The sequence below is a fragment of the Dermacentor silvarum genome, chromosome 4 (assembly GCF_013339745.2).
Source record: "Dermacentor silvarum isolate Dsil-2018 chromosome 4, BIME_Dsil_1.4, whole genome shotgun sequence".
Lineage (NCBI taxonomy): Eukaryota > Metazoa > Arthropoda > Arachnida > Ixodida > Ixodidae > Dermacentor > Dermacentor silvarum.
The window spans coordinates 101472653-101496383 of NC_051157.2; the positions used below are offsets into that span (position 1 = coordinate 101472653).

The 23731-nt window shown below is 48.9% G+C and overlaps 1 protein-coding gene across 1 annotated transcript; it reads left to right on the forward strand.

Annotated features, from left to right (window-relative positions):
- The first annotated feature begins 2756 nt into the window (after positions 1 to 2756).
- LOC119448795 (glutamate receptor ionotropic, kainate 4) lies at positions 2757 to 19827 on the forward strand. Its single transcript, XM_037712010.1, has 7 exons — positions 2757 to 2857; positions 6128 to 6218; positions 7210 to 7371; positions 9626 to 9764; positions 14009 to 14226; positions 14677 to 14966; positions 19602 to 19827. The coding sequence occupies exons 1-7, from the start codon at positions 2757 to 2759 to the stop codon at positions 19825 to 19827; spliced, it is 1227 nt and encodes a 408-aa protein (XP_037567938.1).
- The last annotated feature ends 3904 nt before the right edge of the window (positions 19828 to 23731 follow it).

The following is a 23731-nucleotide window of genomic DNA, read 5'->3' on the forward strand; positions in this document are numbered from 1 at the left end:
TGATGACGATGATGATGCCTGCGGCCACATCCCCTTGAATCCTGCGGGATTTCAACGGCCATCCTGGATCGGGCCATAAAATATATGGGAAAAGAAAAAGGAAAATATACAATCTTCTAATGCATCTCTGCCGGCCCATCTGCTCTCGCATTCCCAATTTTCACACAACGCGGCCACCGCGGCACCTGCTCCCACCACTATTGCTCCAGCCGCCCTTCGTAGCGTCCACTGCATCTCTGCGGGGAGGCTCCCTGGTGCAACGGAAGTCTAGCGCCATCGCAAGCACATCATCGCAATCGTCGGTTGCGGAGCCCTGGGTACAGAGGGCAACCGGATGCAAGCTCGGACATTCAACGACGACGTGCCTGATGGTCTCCTCTCCGGCCTGGCATCGAGAGCAAGTCGTGTCCAGCTCCGCAGTGAACTTGGCCGCAACACGCTTGTTCGGAGGACACCACTGCGGGCCTCGCACAGCAACCATCTGCATCTGTAGTTGCCGTAGATGGTCTCTTTGGTGATATCGGCCTTGCCAGCACAGTATACCGCGAGAGAAGTCTGTTCGAGTTGCTGTCCTCCATCTCCCGTTCTTTGCTCTCCGCACCTGCTCCAGCCTTGTGCCACGCCGGTGAGGTTCAGTGAGTCGGGCCATAGCCTATGGTCAGGCAGCCTCCATGCACCCCATATCTCCCAGCCAGCCACTGGGTTCGGGCGATCCATTTTTCCCCACTGAGCGGAGGTGGAATGGCTTACCAATATTCCAAGGTTGCTTTCACGCTCACTTAGCCTATCACTAGCACACCACCCAATTTGACTAACGCAATACTTGCCGCCGAGGTAGTCGAAGGTCATATACTATCCCTGATGCGCATGCCACTTTAGGGTGTGGGGATCAACGTGCCTTCCCGTGCCTCGCTCCCCCAGCTCGCGCGTTTTGCTTAGCTCAATCTCCGGGAACAGCCGCCGTAACGGTAACATGGCGAACACGGCTAGGCGCCGGAGCTAATTTCCCGCGCAAACAGTGCTCCCCCCCCCCCCCCCCACCCCCGGGGTCGAGTCCATAGAGTTTCTCACTATATTACCTAGAGGGAAAACTGGCACTGCAGCGCTGTGGTATCCATGGGAATGCCGGTATAGACTTCGGATTGGCATCGTTCTTGGAGAGCCAGAACGCCTTGAAGACGCGCCTGGCTAGCACCGTTCCGTCTGTCACAATGATTCATTTCCTGCTAAAACAGCACGTAAAAACTGTTTTAGCTTTATTATTACACAAAAACATGTTTTGTTTAATTTTGAGGACTTACTATTGGATGCACAATTATATGAAATGTAAAAAGTATCAGCTGTTCGCTAAAGTTGGAGGGCAGACGACAAGATTATCGCTCGCTTTGGAACAACTTGTCGTCTGTTCTTGCTTTTCTTCGCTTGATTCTGCATTGTAGGTGAGTATAAACTTTATTGAAAGATGTAATATGGGGGAATGAAAGTCTTTTATGTAGATTTTACTTTAAGAACGCATTATTTGTATAGCCATATCCACGTTTTAGACGAAGCCTCGTTCAACACCAGCCAACACAAGCCTCGCAGACACATATCCCGTCATTCCCACGAGGGCACGGCGCCCTTTAAGGAACTCGCATAGACGGTGGCGCCAGTTTACCCTCTAGGTGTTATAGTGAGAAACTCTATGGTCGAGTCACCACGCGAGCAAACATCACCGGGACGCGCCCTGATTTGCCTCCCGAGTGGCGGCCCCCAGGTGCACCCCACACCCGAGCTCTCTTCCGCTGAGCGCTTCTTCGCCGCGGAAGATGCTCACAGCCCCGCAACGAGTTGGTTACGAGGGACCTTTGGTCTCGCGACTCCTCGTTCTCGCGCTTGAGGGACCGCTATCCGGTTAGCCCTTGCGCAGCGGGCGCGAGTACTCGATCGGTCTTGCGGTGAGCCTTTGCCCGTAACCACAGTGACTATCGCACTGTGCTGCATCTGCCCAAGAATTGCGAGGGATACCATGGTTACTTTTTTCGGAACTATTTCTGCGACATCCAGCAGTCAATTTGCGAAGGGCCCAGAGAGAGAGAGAGAGAGAGAGAGAAACATTTATTTCATTCCGACCCCCTGTCCGCGGCTACTAGGCGTTAGGGTGGTGTCGAGAGGCTGCTGGAAATGGGGGTGAAGGTACTACGTTGGTGGCGTTGACTACTAATTGGGCTTGATCTGCTTCCTTTGGTACGGTGAGCCCAAGCACCGTCGTAAGCTCCGTTAACAAGGCCACATTAGGGGGTGTTGGGTCAGCCAGCGACTCCTCAAGTGTGTGTGGTCTTTTCGGTAGTGTCCTAAGTATAGATTGAAGTGTGTGCACCTTCCCGGGCAGTCCCAGGGTGTATGGGGTGTATTGGGGTATCCCCCGCATTGTGTGCAGAGAACACCACAGTTAACATCAGTGCGCCGTGCTATTTTTCATTTTTTAGGCTGTGGAAGATAGTGTGAGCAGACGTAATGACTGTTTACAGGCGATTAGGGGTTTATCTGTGAACCTCAATTTCTCAATTTCAGCATGGAGGGCTTTCTAATACACGCGTTCCTCGTATACGGGACCAGCAAGTTTATTGTCAGTCAATTCTTTGCGGTAAAGACGCCTTCGCAAATTTCGCAAACAGTGTGGGCACACAGAATTGCGTGAATGTAAGCCATTACGTGGCTTGACGGGTATTCAGTCCCAGTTTCTGCTTTTTGCTTCTCGATCGGTTCTTTGCAAGATGAAGCCCATGCTGGAAGTGTCGGTTGTGGACGGTGAAGTCATCTTCGGTGGCCTGGGCTGGTATCTCATCCAGAGTCTGCAGAAGGCCCTCCGATTCAAGTAAGCTTCCATGATTCCGCACTAGTGGCCGGCTCTTAGTTTCTTCAAATGTGCGGTGGAACCGCTTGCAGTGTCACCAGGTAGACATCTGTCAATAGGATATCTCTTTAGCGCGAAGGAGCGACCGCACATTGACGGTGGGAACGAGGCTACAGCTTACAAGTGGCGTCATGGGTGTCTCAATGGAGCGTCATTAACTGCACCACCTCGCCTAAGATGAACTGATAAGAGCAGGTTCTTGCCGCTGAGCTTGTCCCACAGCAGGGCGGCCAAGAAAAAGTTAAGTGCACCCTATTTATTCTTTAATACATTGCTCCGGCGCAGCTGTATTGCATGTTGAATACGAAAGTGTTTCAATAATGCGGTCTAAAGCAGAGCGTAGGCGTATAGTCGTAAGCTATTTGATAATAGATAATATAGGCTAAATAATATACGGCACAAGCGCCAGGACGCAAATACCACGCACGACGCCAGCGCTGACTTATAGCTACGTTATAACGTTATCGTTAACCTTTCAGCAGGATGATAATTGTTCACAGGTTTGCCATCGCCCAAGTGGGTTAGAACCAAAATTGTACTACTGCTCGTGCACGCCAACCTTTGTTAAGGTGGTCTACGCTGCGGATGACTATTTCGAGCGATATTCTTGTCATCTGAATTGCGGGACGAACATCTATAGGCTACCGCAATTCATTAGAACTGCTGAAAATTAAAACGGCATGATTTTTTTTCTTGGCACTATCATACGAACTGCGGAAACCTTCCGACCATGGAAGCGCCTGTCCTTCTTGCCTTGCTTGTCGTGGTGCTGCCTGCGCCATATTTATTTTTCAAACATACACCACCTGTAGTTCCACAATGAAATATACTAACATAGTGAGACACTATTCAGTAAGCCTGGACTTCGAGCAATTCCGTTTTATGAGCAAAGCGTACCACAAAAAAAAATGTCACAGTTTCGCCCTAAGGGCGAAGCAATGAATGCGATAGCAACACAGCAATGTCATACGAAGTAAGGTGAGCGGCTTTGGTAGCAATATGAATGCGAAAGATGAGCTGATTAAGTAAGCAGGTGTGCTGCGGCGTAAGTAGACCGACATGAAGAGAGACTCGATGACCACGAGAAGGCGCGTCTGAAACGGTGGTGTTGATGAGAAGCGCTTCCCGTGGGCAGCGCGTGCGAAGGGACACACCTGTAGCGCTGCACTGCCGACCCGGGCAGCATTGCATGTGTAGCGTGCGTTGGAAAATGTGGCCCGACTATTACTAACTGAATGAACAAGCGTGGTGTGAGCGCGCACAAACAAACGTGAATAGATCACACTGAATGACTGCAGACAACGACTGTCAAAACGCTGGCAGCAAGCGCATATATACGACGCAGCGGCGAAGGTACGTGCGGTCTATCGCTTCAACGGAAACTGAGCGGCGAATGCACGGCGCATAAAGGTCAGAACCGTGGGGAGATAGGCGACGGTGCGAGCGAGCGACGAGCGCGGTTGTTGGCAGAGTAAAAGTGCGCCCCCTCCCCCCCCCCCCCCCCCCCCCCCCGCTCCCTCCGGCGCTGGCTTCCGGCTTCCTTGCTTGCGCGTGGGAGATTGAGTGCGTTCGCTCTCCGTGATAGCGCGCGTCCCCGCACGCTACCGCTCGGGCATACCGCGCGCGGCGAAGATTTTATCTATAGGGAACCTCACGGCGACGGCGACAGCGACGGCGACGACGACGGCGACGCCGACGGCAGAAATCCGGTTGAAGTGTCCATATAATTGCTATCGCAATAAAAAAAGAACCGTCAGGTACGACTGCGTCGGCCGGGCGAGATCACATGCCAGAGGTGCCGTCGTGGCCACTACCCCCGGCGCGACTTCGCCCCCCCCCCTCTCCCCCGTGAGTGCTCCAATCACCCGCACCGCTCGTTTTCGTGGTTCCAGGTCTAGGACACCGCCCTCTACCCAGCTCCTCCGCATCGAGGAAGACCCAACAGTCACACACACACAAAAAAATGTCACAGTTTCGCCCTAAGGGCGAAGCAATGAATGCGATAGCAACACAGCAATGTCATACGATGTAAGGTGAGCGGCATTGGTAGCAATATAAATTGTAGTAAACATGAGCTGATTAAGTAAGCAGATGTGCTGCGGCGTAAGTAGACCGACATGAAGAGAGACTCGATGACCACGAGAAGGCGCGTGTGAAACGGTGTTGTTGATGAGAAGCGCTTCCCGTGGGCAGCGCGTGCGAAGGGACACATCTGTAGCGCTGCACTGCCGATCCGGGCAGCATTACATGTGTAGCATACGTTAGAAAATGTGGCCTGACTATTACTAACTGAATGAACAAGCGTGGTGTGAGCGCGCACAAACAAACATGAATAGTTCACACTGAATGACTGCAGACAACGACTGTCAAAACGCTGGCAGCAAGCTAATACGCTGCAGCGGGCGAAGGTACGTGCGGTCTATCGCTTCAACAGAAACTGAGCGGCGAATGCACAGTGCATAAAGGTCAGAGCCGTGTGGAGATAAGAGACGGTGCGGTTGAGCGACGAGCGCGGTTGTTGGCAGAGTAAAAGTGCGCCCCCCCCCCCCCCCCCCCGCGCTCCTTCCGGCGCTGGCTTCCCGATTCCGTGCTCGCGCATGGGAGAGATAAGAGACTGTGCGGACGAGCGACGAGCGCGGTTGTTGGCAGAGAAGTGCCCCCCCCCCCTGCTCCCTCCGGCGCTGGCTTTCCGCTTCCTTGCTTGCGCGTGGGAGATTGAGTGCGTTCGCTCTCCGTGATAGCGCGCGTCCCCGCACGCTTCCGCTGGGGCATACGGCGCGCGGCGAATATTTTATCTATACGGAACCTCACGGCGACGGCGACGCCGACGGCGACGCCGACGGCAGAAATCCGGTTGAAGTGTCCATATAATTGCTATCGCAATAAAAGAGATCTGCGGCGTACTTTCTTCACGACAATATGCAGCCTCTTAGCATGGAGTCCATGCATGTCGTGTGCCTCTTTTGTAAAACTTGCTAACAAGTTCAGTCGTGCGAAAGAGTGTCAGTCCGGCTATTCGTTGTTCATTACGAAGGTAACTTCTTTTGTCTTGGAGTGTAAAAAGATTTTTTACAACACGCAATTTTCGGCGGATTTTCTTATTACAATACATTCGGTGGAGAGGTCTGCCGATGAGGATACTTTTTGAGTTTCTTCAAAATTATAAAGAAATAGAAGTTACGCATGCTCTTAATCGTACAAATTGTTTCGCTCCGCCGACGTGTGCGACAGCGTCCAGTTGCAGACGACAGATGAGCAGATTTGGTCGAGTCGACGTCCTACGGGAGAATGGGGTGGTCCACTGGGCATGCTGGAACGAAACGTGAGTGACTCGCTGTACATTACCACATTTTATATTGATCTTAGCAATATTTTGCACGTAACCATTAGCCTATTGAGGAAACGCAGCCCTAGAGACGTAGCTGTTGTGGTTGAGCTCAGTTGAAAGAATGCAAAAAAAAAAAAGAAATATTAAGTTACGCGAATGTAAGTTTCTGTGGTAGACAAATCAAAAGTAGCTGTCGCGTGACTGCGTCACGATGAACGTCTTTGAGGCAGCAAATAAGCAAACCATTTCAGCTGGAAAACCATGAATTCAAAATGGCGGTTTTTTTTGTCGATATGTCGCACGAAGACGTAAACACATCCAACGCACACGCGCACTGAGTGTAGCCAATGTCAGAGCCATTTCGCTAGAACTCGCCAATACCTAAGCACAGCCGTACGCTTCAGCAACGTCGGTTTCCGGTGGCGAAGTGGAAAAGCGAAGTGGAGCCTAGAAAAACCTCGATGCTTATTTTAGATGCTCACTGCAACACGGGGGGCCATGCAGGAAGGCCCGAGTATGGCAAAGTTCGTGATCTCCGCGAGCTCTGGCGACACCATCAGATAGATGAGCTAATGGTATCAAGGCATAAAATTCAACACTCGGCACGCCTGCAGTTTTATTGGCTTATGTAGATTCATCCTTTTGTAATCATCACTTATGTGTTACCTCATGAGCGGCAAAAGGCGGCGCTGGCGCGTAAGATTTCCCAGTATTCTGTCTTTGAAAACAGGAAGCGCCGTGCGCAGGGTGCACTTGGATTGACATATGTGGCTTTGTCTCGGCATTTTATTATCTGATGCTTTTGTTCACTAACCGCCGTCGAGCAAAATCAGGTGAGCGAGAAATTGGGGGCATCCTGCATGGCACGCACGTTCCTTCTCCCATTCACTGAGAATCACGCGTTGCTGTTCAGCGACGTTAATGACATACATTGCATTGTAATGCGCCCACTGCGGGCTGTCCGCGACGACTTTCCGGAACGCAGGAGTCGGATATATCGGCGCACCCTGTGATACCGACAGCTGACCGCATAACGGTGGGCACACCGCTACCAGCCTACGTGTACGCCAACCCACGATACTACGCGGGCACGCCCAACGAATATTTGACCAGCGTCTTCGGCTACTTGATGAGCTTCGACCTCGAGGCAAGTGCTACGAAGAGTACACGCAGCGCGTCCTCTATTTTTTTTTGCGCTGGCCCACGGCTCCCCTGATTTTTGCGGCATGAGCGTGGTCCTATTCATGAGTGTGTATCAGCGCTAGAATATGTTTCGGGCATGAGCATTCACAGTAGGTTCCTTGAAAAAGCGTATGCTTGGACATGTTGGTAATCTATAGTAACAACGTTTTCTAGCACGCAAAGAAAAACGCAGGTCTGAAAGGAACGAGCGCTCCGCATCGTTCCTTTCAGTCATGTGTTCTTTGTGCGCTAAAAAAGGTTGTTACTATAGATTCTTTAGTATGCGGATGCACTGACATGATGATTTTTTGGTAAACTGGAAACCAGAACTGTGCTGTTGGCCATACACTGTCTGTGTCCGGCCATACCTTAGACTAAACACCCAGTAGAAATACAATTAAAGCAAGGCCGGTATAATGTAACGATTCTATTTCAATGCTGTTCCTTTTCGCATTTCGTCAGTGCCGGGAGTGGCGCTCCGCTCACATTATCATCGGAATCGGCCGGCCGTGAGCGGTGGATGACAAGAGAGGAAATGAATGAAGCGGGAACAATTCTTGCATTATACCAGCTCAAGCCTGGTGACTGTGAAGAGTGCTGCGCTTTACTTCAAGTGTTGAGTCAGAATGTGTGTTCATACGAGCACTGAGTTCACCACACTTTGGCAACAACTTTTCTGAGCAATCTTCCATATTACTTCGGTATCAGCTGCAACCAGCTTATGACTCATTACAAATGCACAGGATGAAGCGATAATTAAAGCACTAATGTAAGAACGTTAGAACAGCTGCAAAAAATAAATAAAAATAAACGCAGTGCCTATGGAGTTTTCGCCATTGGGTGCCTAGATTAGATAGTGTTTTTCTCCTCCGAAGGTACAGCAGTCACCTAGCTGTAGTAGAAGGCTCTCCGGTGGACAGGTGTCCATCCCGGAAATATGCAGTCATTGAAAGTAACTGCCGAGCTGCGTAGCTCAGCAAGGCAGCTGTGCGGAAAGGCCGGAACATGCCTATAACATCTGCTGCACTTTGGCTGGCTCACCGGTGTCACAAGTGCCACTCATTACCGTAAAAACCGGAATATAGGTCGAACTTTTTTTCAAAAAGCCATTGCGAAAAGTCGACCCTCGTATTATATACCAGGACATTGGCGGAAAAACTACAGAAGTCTTGCAACAATGGGCAGATGAAGTAAACAGCCGCCTTCGCCATCACATTCAGGCTGCTTTTTCACATTTTGTTTCAAAATGAGCGGAAGCCGACGGCAATTCACCATCGCCTTGAAGAAAAAGGCGATTGAGTACGCGGAAGCCCACGGCAACCCGCCAGGTTGCCGTGGGCTTCGTATCGTGTGACCATCGACCGGCGTGTTTGTCAGCACCTTATCATCACGGTACGGAGCAGCATTTAAATAAATACTGTCACCATTGTGCAACCGGCTGAGTCGCATTTGTTTAAAGGTAAGGGTGTCTTTCGGTACTTTTGCCATTGAAAAAGATTTTTTTCATTTTTAGAATCGGTTAGTTGGGGGGGTCGACCTATATTCCGGTTCGACCTATAGTCCGGCTTTTACGGTACGTACGTTACGGGGCAGGCCCGTGGATGGAAAAACGCATCCTCTTGTGACACGAGTATGAAGTGCTTTCATTCTCCACAAGAATCGCTAGCGAGCGCGGTTACTTACGTAGCGTTGTGCAAGAGGAAGCAACCAAACACTCGCCACCCGGTGGGCCGGATGTTTCTGGTGGTGAGTGCTTCTAGAAATTCGGCTATATCGCCACCGATTACCGCCGCGGCGATGCTCTCTCTAGTTGAGGAATGGTAGTGCGTCGCTTGTGCACAACACCACCGGTAGAATTCAGTAATTTCTTCAAATATCGATCTCCGAGCGCAGGCGTGACTGCAGTTGAAGCACTAGGTAGTGTTTTGCAATTGTAATTTTGAACTTTCATGTTGCGATACACACAGAAAATTCAAGTTTGCGCTGATTCAGCTTTTCATTATTTTTACCTTAGCAGACGTCTGAAAGTACGCAGCAGGCTGTTCTGTTATCCGTGTTCGATAAGTTTTATGGCTGTTGTAAGGGCACTTCGAGCTAAACTTTGCTGCTCTGTCGGTCCCTGTAAATATACCATAGATAAAGCACTACGTTCGCGTAATAATGGGTTTACATATGAAAATGACGCTGTGCTTTTGGTGACCATGAATGGCTTCCTGCAGGTGTGGCTGGGCCTGCTGCTATGCTGGCCTCTGGTGAGTGCCCTAATCTCATTCATCGAAGCTGTGCGGTCTCCAGTGCGCTTCAAGGACACAATCACCGACAATCTCTTCGACATCCTTGGGGTCATGATGTTCGAAGGTGAGCTAACAAACACAAATGTTGGTTCCGTTTCCGAAAAAAAAAAAAGAATTGCCATATGAGTGGTGTAATCAGTCGGCTGTGCGCTTTCTTTTAAGAATTGTCACATGCCGGAATACCCGCTTCCGCCAACGTTCGCATCGTGGTGCGGAGACCGCGAAGTCTCACTTCACTGATTATTAGGTTTCAAAGTCCCCCGTCATCGCTGCGGCCTGTAAGGCTTAATTAACGCGCACACATATCTAGGTATACGAGGCTTTCTCCAATCCGCCTCCGTGCTCGTGGGTGTAGAACACCATGGGCCCTATATACTCGCCGTAGACGGCAAAGTTTACGGCTAAGCTGACAGCAAACACCTTAAATCTCGTTCCAATTCTAATGCAGCCGCTAAAGAAGACAGCTTCACGATGACAGCGTCAATGTAAAAAAAAGTAAAAGAAACAAAGTCGCAGTTTCGCCCGAAAGGCGAAGCATCGATTGCGATAGCAAATTAGTAGACAGCTATACGAAGTAAGAATATTAGATTTATCGGCCATATAAAGTGGTAAATATTCGCTTACTAACTAAATAAACAAGCATAGTGTCACGCGCGCACAGGTAAACATGAACACATCTCGCTCGATGACCGCGGGAGTTCGTCAAAACGCTGAAGTGAGAAATCGCGCCATCGGCAGTGAGTAAACTGACTTTCGCGCTGGCTCTCGCTTCAACACGAACTGAACGTTGAAAGCGCAGCGCATACGAAGCTACCGGCACTCGACGAATGCCCTTTGGCCCATCGCAGATCGCTTTGAAGTTGAGGCCGCCGCGGGCGCGCACTTCAGCCGCGTCGCAGATTGCTTTCAAGATAGCTCCGTGAGCAGCACCTGCGTAAACAGAACGCACCCCCCCCCCCCTCCCGTCTCGGTTGCCTCCTCCCCGTTCCTCGCGCGTGAACGAAGAGCGTGCGCTTCCGGCCGCCTTCCTCTGTCGCGAGCGCGAGTTTACGCTGCGGTTGCCGGCTCACCCTCACAGAGCCTTTCACTCGCACACACAACGCACGGCGCGCGGCGCCCATCTTATCATCGTTGGACTTTACACGGAACATCACGGCGACGACGACGACGACGGCATAAATGCGCTTGGAGTGTCATATAATTGCTATCGCAATAAAAGAAAACGATGCACGTTACTTTGCTGTCCAAACAAGTATGGCGGCTGATGCAGGAAGCTTGGAATCAGCCGCAGTTGTTTAGTGGCTTTTGGCGTTGTGCTGCCAAGCACGAGGTTGCGGGATCAAATCCGGCTGTGGCGGCCGCATTTTGATGGGAGCGGAATGCATAAACGCCTGTGTACCGTGTAATGGGGCCACGTTAAAGAACCCCAGGTGGTCCAAATTATTCCGGAGTCCCCCACTACGGCGTGCTCATATCATGGTTTTGGCACGTAAAACCCCAAAATATAATTTTTTTAGGAAGCTTGGAAACTCCACGCGAATATCGTCTGCGCATAAGAAAACGTAGCTCCGCTTTTCCATTCTATTAATGCATGCTATGTTGTGTTTCTCATAGGTTCGCACATGCAAACAATTAAAACACAGAGGTAATATGTGCTTATTTTTAGCTTATTGCATTCGCCGCGAGGGGGCATTACGTCGCAGATACATTTTCTGAACAGTTCCAGGAACGTTCTGTTATGTGGGCTTGAAGCTGTCTTCTTCGCTGTTTATACGCAGACTGTCTGCAATGCTGGCCACAATTTGTATGCACCCATCGGTCTCTGGAAAAGAGCTGCGGGTGCGTAGAGCAATTCGGGTCAGAAAATATTTCAATTACCCCTCTCTTGCTCCAGCTGACTCCATCTTACGTCTGCAAATATCCTGATTTCATCATACCACCTTATCCTTCGCCGTCCTTGACTGCGCTTCTCTCCTCTTGGCACCTGTGCTGTAACTCCAATAGACCACCGGTTGTCTAGCCTACGCTTAACATGGCCTCCCCAACACCATTTGCTCGTGGTAATTTCAACCAGAATACCGGCATTTGTCATTCCTTACGTGAACCCTGAACGATATTCTAGTGCAGGATTCATGTAAGAAATGACGAGTGCTCTGAGCCTTTAACGCGGGGGTTTGCTTATTACGCAGTGTACATACAGAGCAGAGTTGCAAAATGTTTTGGATGCAAAGGTCACTCGTTAGATGGAATACACACGATAATACCATGCATCCCCTAGAATTTTCCTTATTCCTTATTGGAATGACCAACAGCCCCACATGCGACATGTGCAGCAGCGAGGAGATGCTTGAACACATTATCTGTGTCTGCCCGAGCTATAATGCCGAAAGACAAGTACAATCACACTAACTAAGAACGACAAAGGACAATCGTCCACTAACGGAACTAAAAGCTTCAGGTCAGCGTTACGAGAGAACATCCACGCTGAAAGCCTTACTTGCGTTACTAAGGTTCCTGCGGTCTACGGGCCTTCACGATATATAGACTTTAAGAACGCCGTCCCCTACCGCTCTATAGCGTACGCGGTTCGTTTGTGCTCGTCTCTCTTTCTCTCTCTTCCCCTTCCATTCTCTCTCTTTATCCCCATACTACTTCCCCCTGTGCAGGGTAGCCAACCGGAACTACCTCTGGTTAACCTCCCTGCCTTTCTATGCATCATTTCTCTCTCTCCAGGGCACACGCATGGCATACACCGCATGCCGGAACTTTTAGCTCAAGTTGCTTTCATGTTTCATGTGTTGCTTTCATGTGTTTCATGATCCAGTGTTGCTGAACGGCATTAGGAAAAGCGGTATGCAAGCAAGTACTGCGCACTTGAGTAGACCCCTGCTGAAGAAATCACTTGAACAATTGCTCCGGCTCTGACCGCGTTTGCTGCGACGGGAGTTACTCCCCCGACGGCCACTAAAGGCTCGATAACTGTGCAATATACTGCTGCGATTCCGTACAAACTCATACAACCGTACGCAACAACCACAACACGATGACAACAGTTTTGAGCCCCTGAAATTTCATGATTTCACTTATAGAAAAGATGCTAAACAGCGAACCCAGTCAGTGCTTATGATGGTAGCGCGAAGCCTCCCCTGTTTTTCAAATTAAAAATTAGACCGCTGCAGCAGAACGCTGCAGCCTGTGATCGACAGCCGCAGATACGCTTTACCATATTGAAAACATAGTTGCATGGTCATGAATTCGCGATGAGAGCCAGCAGGAAAAATCAGAAGCCTACAGCCCTATTTGCAATAATATAACGGTGTTTCACTCATGCTCTTGTAGTAGTCCCTTCTCGCATGCGTTCAAGTTGGTAGAAACTGTCAAAAGGACATATTGCAGATGATTCAGAGTACAGGAGACAAATTTGCATTCCATGCCGCTTTTGCATTCAAAAAGCAGAAAGTAGAATGCACGCAAAAACACCAGAATTTGCGCTACATTGGAGCATCAGTAACGGACAGGTGGTAAGGAACGCCAAAAGCTCACAAAATCCAACCGTCTTGTACTAGTTTCTTATGAGCGCGTCGTTATGTAGATAGGCCTCGCGTGTAGAAGTAGCCGCGCGATATTCGAGATTTCTTTCATGTAGCCAATACGCCATTCGCGGGATTCCTCATGGAAATTCTATTGTACAGATCTTTCTGGCGGTTGTGAAGAAAGAAACAAAGCTCCTCAAATAATCAGCATAGTAGCTTCTCAAATAAGGGCAGAGCTTCCATTTGGCACCCATTATCACTTTCTCGCTCGAAGTAAACAGCATGTAGGGAGTCGAAGGAACCAAACTGAGCATCACCACAAGAAATGCAATAAGTACGCGCGTACACGCAAACATACGTGCGTTCACAGTGCATGCCTGAAACCCGTAACAAAGAATTGATGTAAAGTTGTTTGGTAGAAGTTTTAAATCGCACTCTACCGCATGGCGCTTTTCAATCATGCGTCGACATTTTAGAAAAAGTAGATCGCGAACGTGCCGTTGCGCAGGATATTATACTGACGTCCTCATTTATTTCTGGAGCTCTCTAGCGCTTCACTACATAGCGAAGATAGTCATAGCAGCTTTGAGGCAGCTGGCTTAACGTTATATGGCCTCCGTGTCCCCGTGGTTGCCGTTACTCGCGAGCATTGCCCTTGACAGTCGTTCAGCCTTGCGGAATGCGAGAAACATAGCTATAATGTTTCCCTGCAGGAACTGCTAGAATGCACTTGTGAAATGGAATGCCGCTTTTAGATTTATTTGCTGGTGCGCAGGCAGCATTCGTCCCGTGCGTGACGTTATCGGACGCGTGGTGTTCGCCGTGTGGTGGCTGGCAGTGCTGGTGCTGATGAACTCGTTCCAAGGAACCATGAAAGCAAGCATGAGCGTCAAGACGCCAACCGAGCGCCTCGAGACCTTCCGTGACCTGGCCGAGAGGCCCCACCTCAGGCCCATCATCATACGGGGAACGACGTTCGTACACCAGTTCCAGGTGCAGAAAGTTGGGCAGCGAAGGGCTGTAACGTTGATTTAAACCCTCGCCGTTTTTTTTGGCACAGTCCGTAATTACTTTGGCACTCACTTACCCATTGAGTTTAATTGACAATCAATCATAATTCCTGACTGAAGGAGCACTGTGCTGAAATTTGTAATGCGGCGTAGGAGGCACGTCTTTTTTCAATCTACACTTTGCAATACTTTACAAATTCCTGGGAAATTCTTTACTATTAGCGATACCTACAGCCCCATTTCCTTTCAACAGGAACATTGACTAGTAAGGGTTAATGGGGCCCCGCAATTTGGCACACACACACACACGCACACGCACACGCACACGCATGCTGCACTGTCTCTTTCTTATATGGAAGCACGTTGACGATGAACGCAAATACAGCAAGAGCACTCACAGTCAACGCAGTATACAGGGAGCGAATTCATGCAGGTGTCGCCGGAGTGGGAGCTGCAGACGATTTTGGCCATGGCGCGCCGTCACCGGTCAATCCTACCCGCTCCCGTGGTTTTCACACGCGAAACCTTTGACGAGATGATCGCTAAGCATGCCATCATCTTCATGGAGGACAACGTGATGCAGAGCTACATCGGGGCCCTCTACCCAGAGAAGCCGGGATTGGGCACCATCTACCCTTCCAAACAGCACACCATATCGGCCCAGTTCTGCATGTTCATGCGCAAGTCCTTGGAACCAAGGATCATGAAACTTTTGCACACAAGGTTGGGCCTCCTCCAACTGAGTTAAGCGACGCATTTTGGTGCCCACCAGCACTGACTGACTGTTTGATTCCGGGGTTTTAAGTCCCAAAACCAGTTATGATTATGAGGCGCGCCGTAGTGGAGGGCTCCGGATTAATGTAGAGCATCTGGGGTTCTTTAACGTGCAGCCCACCAGCGCTGATTCTCTAAGTTATGGTCACTATATATATATATATATATATATATATATATATATACATATACAGGGTGTGCCAGCTATCACGCAGCACGATTTAAAAAAAGAGGAACGGCGTTACGCGAAGCAAACCTAGTGCGCATTGTTTCCAGTACAGTGGAGTAGCCGCCAGTAATTTTTTCGTTACTGAGATTTAATTAAGTAATTTTCATTAATTATCTAACTCGAGAAGTACTGTCCTAATTATCAAAGTGTCAATGAGAAGATTGTAGAGCAACATGAAAAACTCCCGATAGAGCTTTCTGTGGCTCAATAGGTGCTACATAAAAGTGCTTTTCCGAGCGTGAAATAAGCCCGCGAATACACGCAAAGTGCCTCGAGCGGCCAGTCGCGCGGCAATTCTGCGTGCGTTCGCGGACTTCTTTCACACTCGGAGAAACGCATTGATGTATAAATGCGTGCTACATTTATGTAGCACGCATTGAGCAACAGAAAGCTCAATCGGGAGTTTTTCATGTTGCTCTACAATCTTCTCATTGACACTTTGATAATTAGGACAGTACTTCTCGAGTCAGATAATTAATTACAATTGCCTAATTAAATCTCAGCAACGAAAAAGTTACTGGTGGATACTCCGCTGTACTGGAAACAATACGCACTAGGTTTGCTTCGCGTAGCGCCGTTGCTCTTTTTGTAAATCGTGCTGCGTGATAGCTGGGACACCCTGCTGTTGGCGCGCTCTATCGGCACACCAGAGAATAGGGAATGCAGTATTCTTCTATTGAGCCTGCGCGCACTCTCGGGCAGATTGTCTTCGTCGTCACAATCGTGGCTCGATCAATGCAGACAGGGGCGCGGCAATATATATATATATATATATATATATATATATATATTAGTGATCCAGGCCTCCCACGTGAACGCGCTAGCATATACCCGTAGGTCGCTGAAGTCGAATCCTGATTTTTCGAAGTGCATACATAGAAATACACATTAACGCCATCTGTTCGCCATGCTTTGGCGAGACATTTGTCGGCTATCTCGCCGTAGTGCACTTATGTCTCTTCGCACCGTGGAAGTGACGTGCGAAACACTATGTCTCAGGAGCCTGTGAACGCAGTTGTGGAACTAAGTATATATTGTAATGAATTTTCTCATGAACGATGGCGTAAAACCGACTGAATTTCGCGACAGACTTAAAGCTCAGCACTGTGGCGAGACACTAAGCAGCCGCTCATTATTTTAATGGTAGGTTCGATATGGCCTGACATCAGTAGAAGACGATTACAGAAGAGGCGGCTCCGCCCCCACTGCTGTAGTTCCCGAGAAGATCGGGGAAGTGGAGCGTCTAATCCTTGAAAATCAGCGAGTAACGCTTCGTCAGCTTGCCGAACAGACGCATCCACCCCAAGGGACACGCCATGCTACCATACATAAACGCTTGATTTTCTGCAAAGTCAGAACCAGCTCACAAGGAGAGAACTGCCTTCGACCGAGGCAGAATACTGCAGACTGACACCTTACAGAAATTAGTTTCTGGAATGAATGCGGGATAATTTATGTTGATTTCCTTCCCAGTGGTAAAACCAGCAACAGCGATTACTACAGGGAGGTTATCCGTCTTGCAAATAGGGCAACTAGGAAGAAAGGGTCTGGCTTGATTACCGCGGGCGCGTTCAGTTCATTCCGGACTATGCCCGCTTCCATGGAGCGCACCGCACACTGCACTTTTTCGGATGCCACACTCGCCACATTGTTCCGACCTCGCTCAACACCACCTAGATAGCAACCCGTAGCGGCGGCTCCGTCAGCTAAGGCGTTGCGCTGCTGAGCACGAGGTCGCGGGATCGAATCCCGGCCGCGGCGGTCGCATTTCGATGGAGGCGAAATGCGAAAACGCCCGTGGGCTTGCATTATAGTGCACGTAAAAGAACCCCAGGTGGTCAAAATTAATCCGGAGCCCTCCAATACGACATGCCTCATAATCAGAAGTGGTTTTGGCACGTAAAACGCCAGAAATAAGAAGAACCTAGATAGCACAAGGCCTGTTCACTCCCATCCATGATGTCATGATACCTGGCCCAAAATTTCCATTGCCAAGCCTGGCGTGAAGAAACCTCTGCTTACTCGTGAGTATCCCCATGAGATTCTACGGCAGTCTTGCCAGGTAGCAGGCCGTCATGGATCGGAGCGAACATGCCTTGTGCTAGCTAGGTGGTGTTGCCTCACTCCGCGCGACTATCATTTGTTTGGGCCACTGAAAAAGTTTATTGGAGGCCAATACTTCAGTGACGATGAAGTCAAGCGTTCATGGCAGCGACGCAAGGCGAAATCTTTCTATGCTGCTGGCATCCATGCCCTGCCGGTAAGCTGGGATGAGTGCGTCGATTTCAAGCGAATTACCTCGAGAACGGGATCCCTCCCATGCGTCTAAACATGTTTCGTAGTGCTGAAAATGAAAAAGTCCGGGTTTGAGTTCAGCACCCCTCGTGCCTTGAGCGTCATACCGTTCATCCATAGAGGCTGCTGTAGTCGCTTTTCTTTCTAGGCCACCCACCAGCGTAATCATTTATACAAAATACAATATCAGACAAGATGCGTAAATCTGGAGGAAACTGAAGATTATGTCTTTTTTAAGTTCCATTAGAATTTTGTAAATAGCAATGCAATGACATTGAGCATGGAGCTAATGGTCATTTGAGAAACAAAACGAACGCCAAGGCAAAGGCAACGCCGTCGGAGGCTAAAATATGCGAATGGACTGATGAGATAGAGAAAATGAGCATACGAGACATACATTGGTTAGCTTTGGAAAGTAGCTTTGACTTTGTTTGATATAATTGTGCTTGGTAAATAAACAATACTTGCGCTAAAATAATGTTTAAAAATGCTCATATTGAAGACAGCTCCTGAAGAAAAAGAAAACAGAAGAATAAAGAACAATACAAATGAAAAAGAACACGAAATAAATGCCAGAAGACTTGAGGTGACTGCTCTGAACTCTATTAGGGCTACAGTACGTACTCCCCTGACTTCCTCTTCCGCCTCCTTTCCAACTTGGTACGAAATTCTTGCCTGTACATTCCCGATGCGTTTGCGGTGACAACGCTACGACAGTGGCGATATGACCCCGGTTCGAGAATGGCGACGGCGACCATGACAGCTTTGACAGCACGACGACAACGCTATAACACTGAGGATCGCGGCGGTTCTGTGACAATTAACAACTGCGCAAGGACGATGGCAACATGACGATGACACTTCACAGGCTGACATCCAAGAGAGCGGAAGCTGTTTCGCTATGTATAGGGACGCTCAGAAAGATTTGAGAGCCGCGCTAATGTGTGCGCATATCTTGCTGTTACGTCACAAGAACATACACAGATGCTACGAATTTTCGACTGTCACGCATGTTGAAAATCCCGCCCAGATTGTTATGCACGGTGCCTGCACGTTAAAAATATTGATTGTGGGGTTTAACGTCCAAAAATGTGCAATGTGTTATGAAGGACGTCGTAGTTGTGCCTTGGGATTAAATCGTGCCAACCTGGAATCTTTTAACATGCACCCAAAGCGCTGTACAGAATCGATTTTTTTTATTCCGGGCCCATTGGAATGCGGCTCCACGGCTGGGATCGAACCTCAAACCTAATGTTCAGCAGGGCAACGCCGTAGCCCCTGCGAAAATGGGGCGGATGTATGAAGCGAGCAATGTATCGCCTCATTGCACGATAGAGCAATGGTTAGAACACCCGGATATTATTTAGAGATTGCTGCCGTGGCGTTGGTTCGATATTCTTTGCGCTGGAAAGATTACGGATGGGAATGGTGAGGTGCCTAGTACGATGACTGCAGTGGCATGACGTCAACAGCCATGACGTCGACAGGCGCGGCGTATCAAAAGGATCGGACATACCGACGAACCCAAATTTCGAAGTCTGAACTGCTGCTGCAGTAAAGAAAAATACCTGCTCTAGGCTGCACTGCTTAAAAAGGAGTTGGGGCGCGTGAATGAACTGAAAGAAAAATCAGCGCTCCATGTCCTGTTTTATATTTTGTCTCAGTGTTAACCCACTGTTTTATGAACAGCAACACACCAACGGGCCTAGCAATAACTTTCGGCAGTTACGTTGATGAAGAAGATGATGATCATGTGGATAATGCAGAAGCCATGTTTTCAGGCCGCAACAACAACGCAGGAGCCAGAAGAGACCCTTTCACAAATGCAGGGAACGTATTCTGCGACGCGTCTCGGCGATAATATCACCTTCGCGTGACGTACGCTCAACCAGCCAATCAGAGCGTGCCTGACGGTGGTACTGTCGCCGAGGCGATACTGTCGCCCACAGTGATCGTCGCAGAATACTTCCCCAGCATTTTTTTTTTCGCGGTACTGACTTGAGTCACAACAGGCACTTTCATAGGCTAGACACCGAATCCTACACCCATTCTCGTTGCAGGTGTCGCTGGATGCACGAGTCTGGACTTACGGAGCGCAAACGGCTGCAGCTCCAGCCTCGTTCCTGGTACCCCTCGCGGCCTGACTCGTCGCAAGTTCATTCGCTCTCGGCTGAAGACACTGCAGCCCTGTTCTACATGGTTCTACTAGGGCAGGTCATCGCACTGACAGTCTTTCTTGGTGAACTAGTAGCACACCGTTTCACCTCAAGAAACAGCTCGATATAAAGCTGGTGACGGATAGGCAATTCATTGCGTCAACGACTTATGATCTTTGCGAGGTGGTGACAAAGAGGTTGCGGCGTCTTGCGTAACGCGGTCCTATTTCTGGCTTTTCTTGCATGCATTGTCGGTCCGACAACGAACTTTCAATAGTACTTAGAAGTTAAATCATGCTGCTCCGTTGGGTTGCTGTACTAAATGTGGCTTCAACAAATTAAAACCGATCCCTATACCGTCTTCACGACTCAGCATCTGTGCGCCGTGGGCGCCTTGTTATTTGTTTCGTCATGGTATTCTGCGTGAACGCTGTAGCGAAATCACGTGAACAATTTGTTAAGCCCTTTCCACTACAAAGTTCCCCGACCCTGCGCGCCGACACGAAAGACACGAAAATGTTTTTATGTGAGCCACGTGCGTGTCGTGAAACGTGTACGGAAGTCGACGAGCTCGAAGATCCCACATACAAGAAAGCTGCGCCAGTAGGAGGCAAGTATTGCGGAATATGATTTACCGGCGCCAAACTTAGAAGGGACGAAGCACAATGCTCCTAACGAAACAGCCAGGCTTACATAATTCCCACACAAAAACCAGGAAAACCCTAACACATCCAAAATCTACGACTTATATCACTCACTTCGTGCATAGGAAAACTTTTGGAGAAGGTAGTCCAAGCGCGGCTTAGTAGCCATGTCGAAGGCGGGGGACTCTTTCCACAATACATGTTCGGCTTTGGAGCCCACATTTCAGCGCTCAAGACGTCTTCCTACTCTTAAAACAGAAGGCACTCAACCCACCAAATGGAGGCGAGGATGGTATAATCCTAGCACTAGATATCAAAAAAGCTTTTGATAGCATCTCCCATCTAACTATTTTCGAGGAGCTTGAGAAAACTGGATGTGGAGAACGAACATACTATTACATAAGATCTTTCTTATGGAACAGAATGGCAACGATAGGTATAGGGTCAACGAGATCTGCTCACATCACACTGACCAACAAAGGAACTCCCCAAAGCGTCATGCTATCCCCAATCCTCTTCAATATAGGAATGCAGAAACTGCCACTATATAGCTCTCGGGGAGGACCAGGACCTGGGGCTCGCCATATACGCACACGACATCACGCTATCGGCTCATAGGGGGGGGAACAGGACACACTGCAGAAGGCGATTGAGAAAGTGGAACACTTTTCTCGAGAAGCAGGCATGAAATGCGCTCTGGAAAAGTCGGAATATATACGAGTGAACGCCAAATACTCGTGGAGAACGGTGCACCCAGACATAAGCTTAATATTGTACGAACAGTCAATTAGGGAGGCACAAAAACTCAGAATACTAGGCATATGTGGATACAAGAGAACGGCGGGGTACACACGCTAGAAACATTAAAACAAACTACAACGAAAGTGTAACAACACAGAGTTACAAGACAACGAAGAGGCTTCAAAGAAGCGGGAACGGTCAGACTCGTGCAAGCGTTCGTTATAAGCAGGGTCACCTATAGGCTGCCCTTTAAACAAAGTTGCAGTTTCGCCCGAAGGGCGAAGCATCGATTGCTATAATAGCAAATTAGTGGACAACTATACAAAGTAAGCATAGTAGTTTTAAGGATAAACTTGTAAGCATAGGCACACTAACTAAATTAACAAGCATGGTGTCCCGCGCGCACAAGCAAGCATGAACGCATCTCACTCGATGACCGCGGAAACTGGCTGTCAAGTCGCTGGAGTGAGTCAGCGCAGCAACAGCAGTGAACGAATTGAGTTTCGGGCCGGTACTCACACCAACTCGGTCTTAGCCGTGAAAACATAGGGAGGGCGGACTCTGCGCCCGCTGCAGACTCCTTTAAAGGTACAGCCACGCGGGCGCCCACTCGCGGCGCAGTCGCGAGCGCCCGTCGTCATACTGCCGTCCTCTTCCGCAGCCAACTGCGGAAGAAGACGACGACGCTCGAGCCAATGCTAATGACGATAGTTTTTTTGCGTACACGGACGCCACCGAAATCTGTGCCTTATAACAAGCTTCGCTTGAAAAACATTCACATATCACACCATGTATACAATTCGTTTTCTACGTTTTAAAGATCCCCTTGTTCCCACCATATGACATGTTCATGGTACTCGGCCTACGTAGCATTTGGCGCAGTAGAATGTGGGGTCGGCACGTTGAACCACTGTGAAGCACGCGGTCGTTTTTTCGGGAATCTGCTGCCTACGTTCGTATATAGTGCTGCACAAGAAACCGCCGGACTGGGCGCCTTTATTGGATGCCTTGCACGTGCTTGCCTAACTTTTGAATGTGTTTTCAGTCGCCTTTAATTTCTGTAGCGCATTGGTTTTCTTGTTTTGCTGAAGTTCTGCTCCCATGCAAAAAAAAAAAAAAAAAAAAAAAAAAACTGTGGCTTCCGGGAAGCGTGCTCGTCTCCCACTGCGGAGGTCCGGGTTTGGTTCCCACCCAGACCGAGATTTACCAAATTTACTTTTCAAAGCCACTAATTTATACTCTGTTTCAGTAGTTTCGTGCAGCACTGTGGAAGGTACAGGCCTCTTCGACCAATCAGGAGGGCGAACACATCTTAAATGTGTCCTTCCGCGCCCTGTCGTCTGCTATAGCGGCGAGCGCTGCAGCCTAGCGCGGAAGCGGCGGGAGCATCTCCGAAGACTGTTCCCCTTACCATTCTTTCTCGACGTGCTGCGAGTGAAATTATTAGCCTTTATTAAACTATTATAAGTTACGGACGCAGTGTTCTCGCTTTGCGTACAGAATCGCAGTGCGCATACCTGCAACACATGCGCTCGGAGGCTTGCTGCTCGCGCTCGGCGGCGTTGCTCGCGCGCCAACGGCTCAACGTCATTGCGACGCGATGAATGACCTTGAGAGAGATGGCGTAGTAGAGCTTTCGCTCTAAAACGAAGCAAAATCACCTAAAAGATCGCAGCTCTAAGATGCAGAGAAGCCTTCACGTAAACGTGTTCCGACGGTAAGTGCCATCTGCTGGTGTTGCAAGAAACGCAGCGGCACGCACGGCAAGACCATCACAGCCTTAGAAACGGCCGGAAAGTCGGGAGAAGAGGCAAAGAAAGGTTCGCTTTATAAGTATTATTTAGCCGTTTTACATTCGCTTTTATTCCAGATGTCTTATTTTTTTCACAAAAACTGATTTATTGGATTACGGTGCCTAGTACGCACGCACGTAAACCGGGGGCTTATTAGAGAACTGCTGTAGTCGCTTAGTGCGGCATGAAAACTATAGGATCCACCAAGCCGCCAACTTAGAAGACTTTATACACACAGACGTCGCAGGCGTGAGTATCAAGGCTCCTTACTCTAACTAGCTTTAAATCTCCACCTCCAACTTCGAAATCAAATGAACCAAACCAAATGCGAAAAAAAGCGAACCAAATGCAAAACCAGCTACTTGATGCCCAGAATGCCTATGCTCAAAAACGCGTATTTCACACACGGGCCACACGAGTACTGAAAATTTCACTATAAGAGCATTAATCGCTAAAAGATTAACACAAAATTCATTACTTAGTGGTATTATCTTTGCAAGTAAATTATCTACGGTAGTGGACGTGAATGACTTCTGGAGCGACCGTAACTACATACGGACCAGGGTCCTAGTAAATGAAGCATTAAACCCATCATTTGCATCCGTTTGCTTTCAGTGAAAGTAACAACCAGAAACAAAGAAAACGCCCGCTTAAAAGCTAGAAATGACCCCTCAAGTGTACTTTGTTTCTTGTTTGGTCACTGAGTTGTGTCGTTCTTTCATAAGAAATGCTATAAAAATCGTGGAAATAACTTTTATACCGTCTTAAAATATATTTATGCTTCAACACGCAATGGCGCTTCCCATACAAGGAACCAAAGATAGGGAAATTTCTTGTGATTGGAGACTGTGTATAC

Excerpts from the sequence above, each read along its gene's own strand:
- LOC119448795 (XM_037712010.1), top strand. The coding sequence starts at position 2,757 with ATGAAGCCCATGCTGGAAGTGTCGGTTGTGGACGGTGAAGTCATCTTC. Across the intron at positions 2,858-6,127 it reads CAGAAGGCCCTCCGATTCAA|CGTCCAGTTGCAGACGACAG; the intron begins GTAAGCTTCCAT and ends CGTGTGCGACAG. Across the intron at positions 9,765-14,008 it reads TGGGGTCATGATGTTCGAAG|GCAGCATTCGTCCCGTGCGT; the intron begins GTGAGCTAACAA and ends GCTGGTGCGCAG.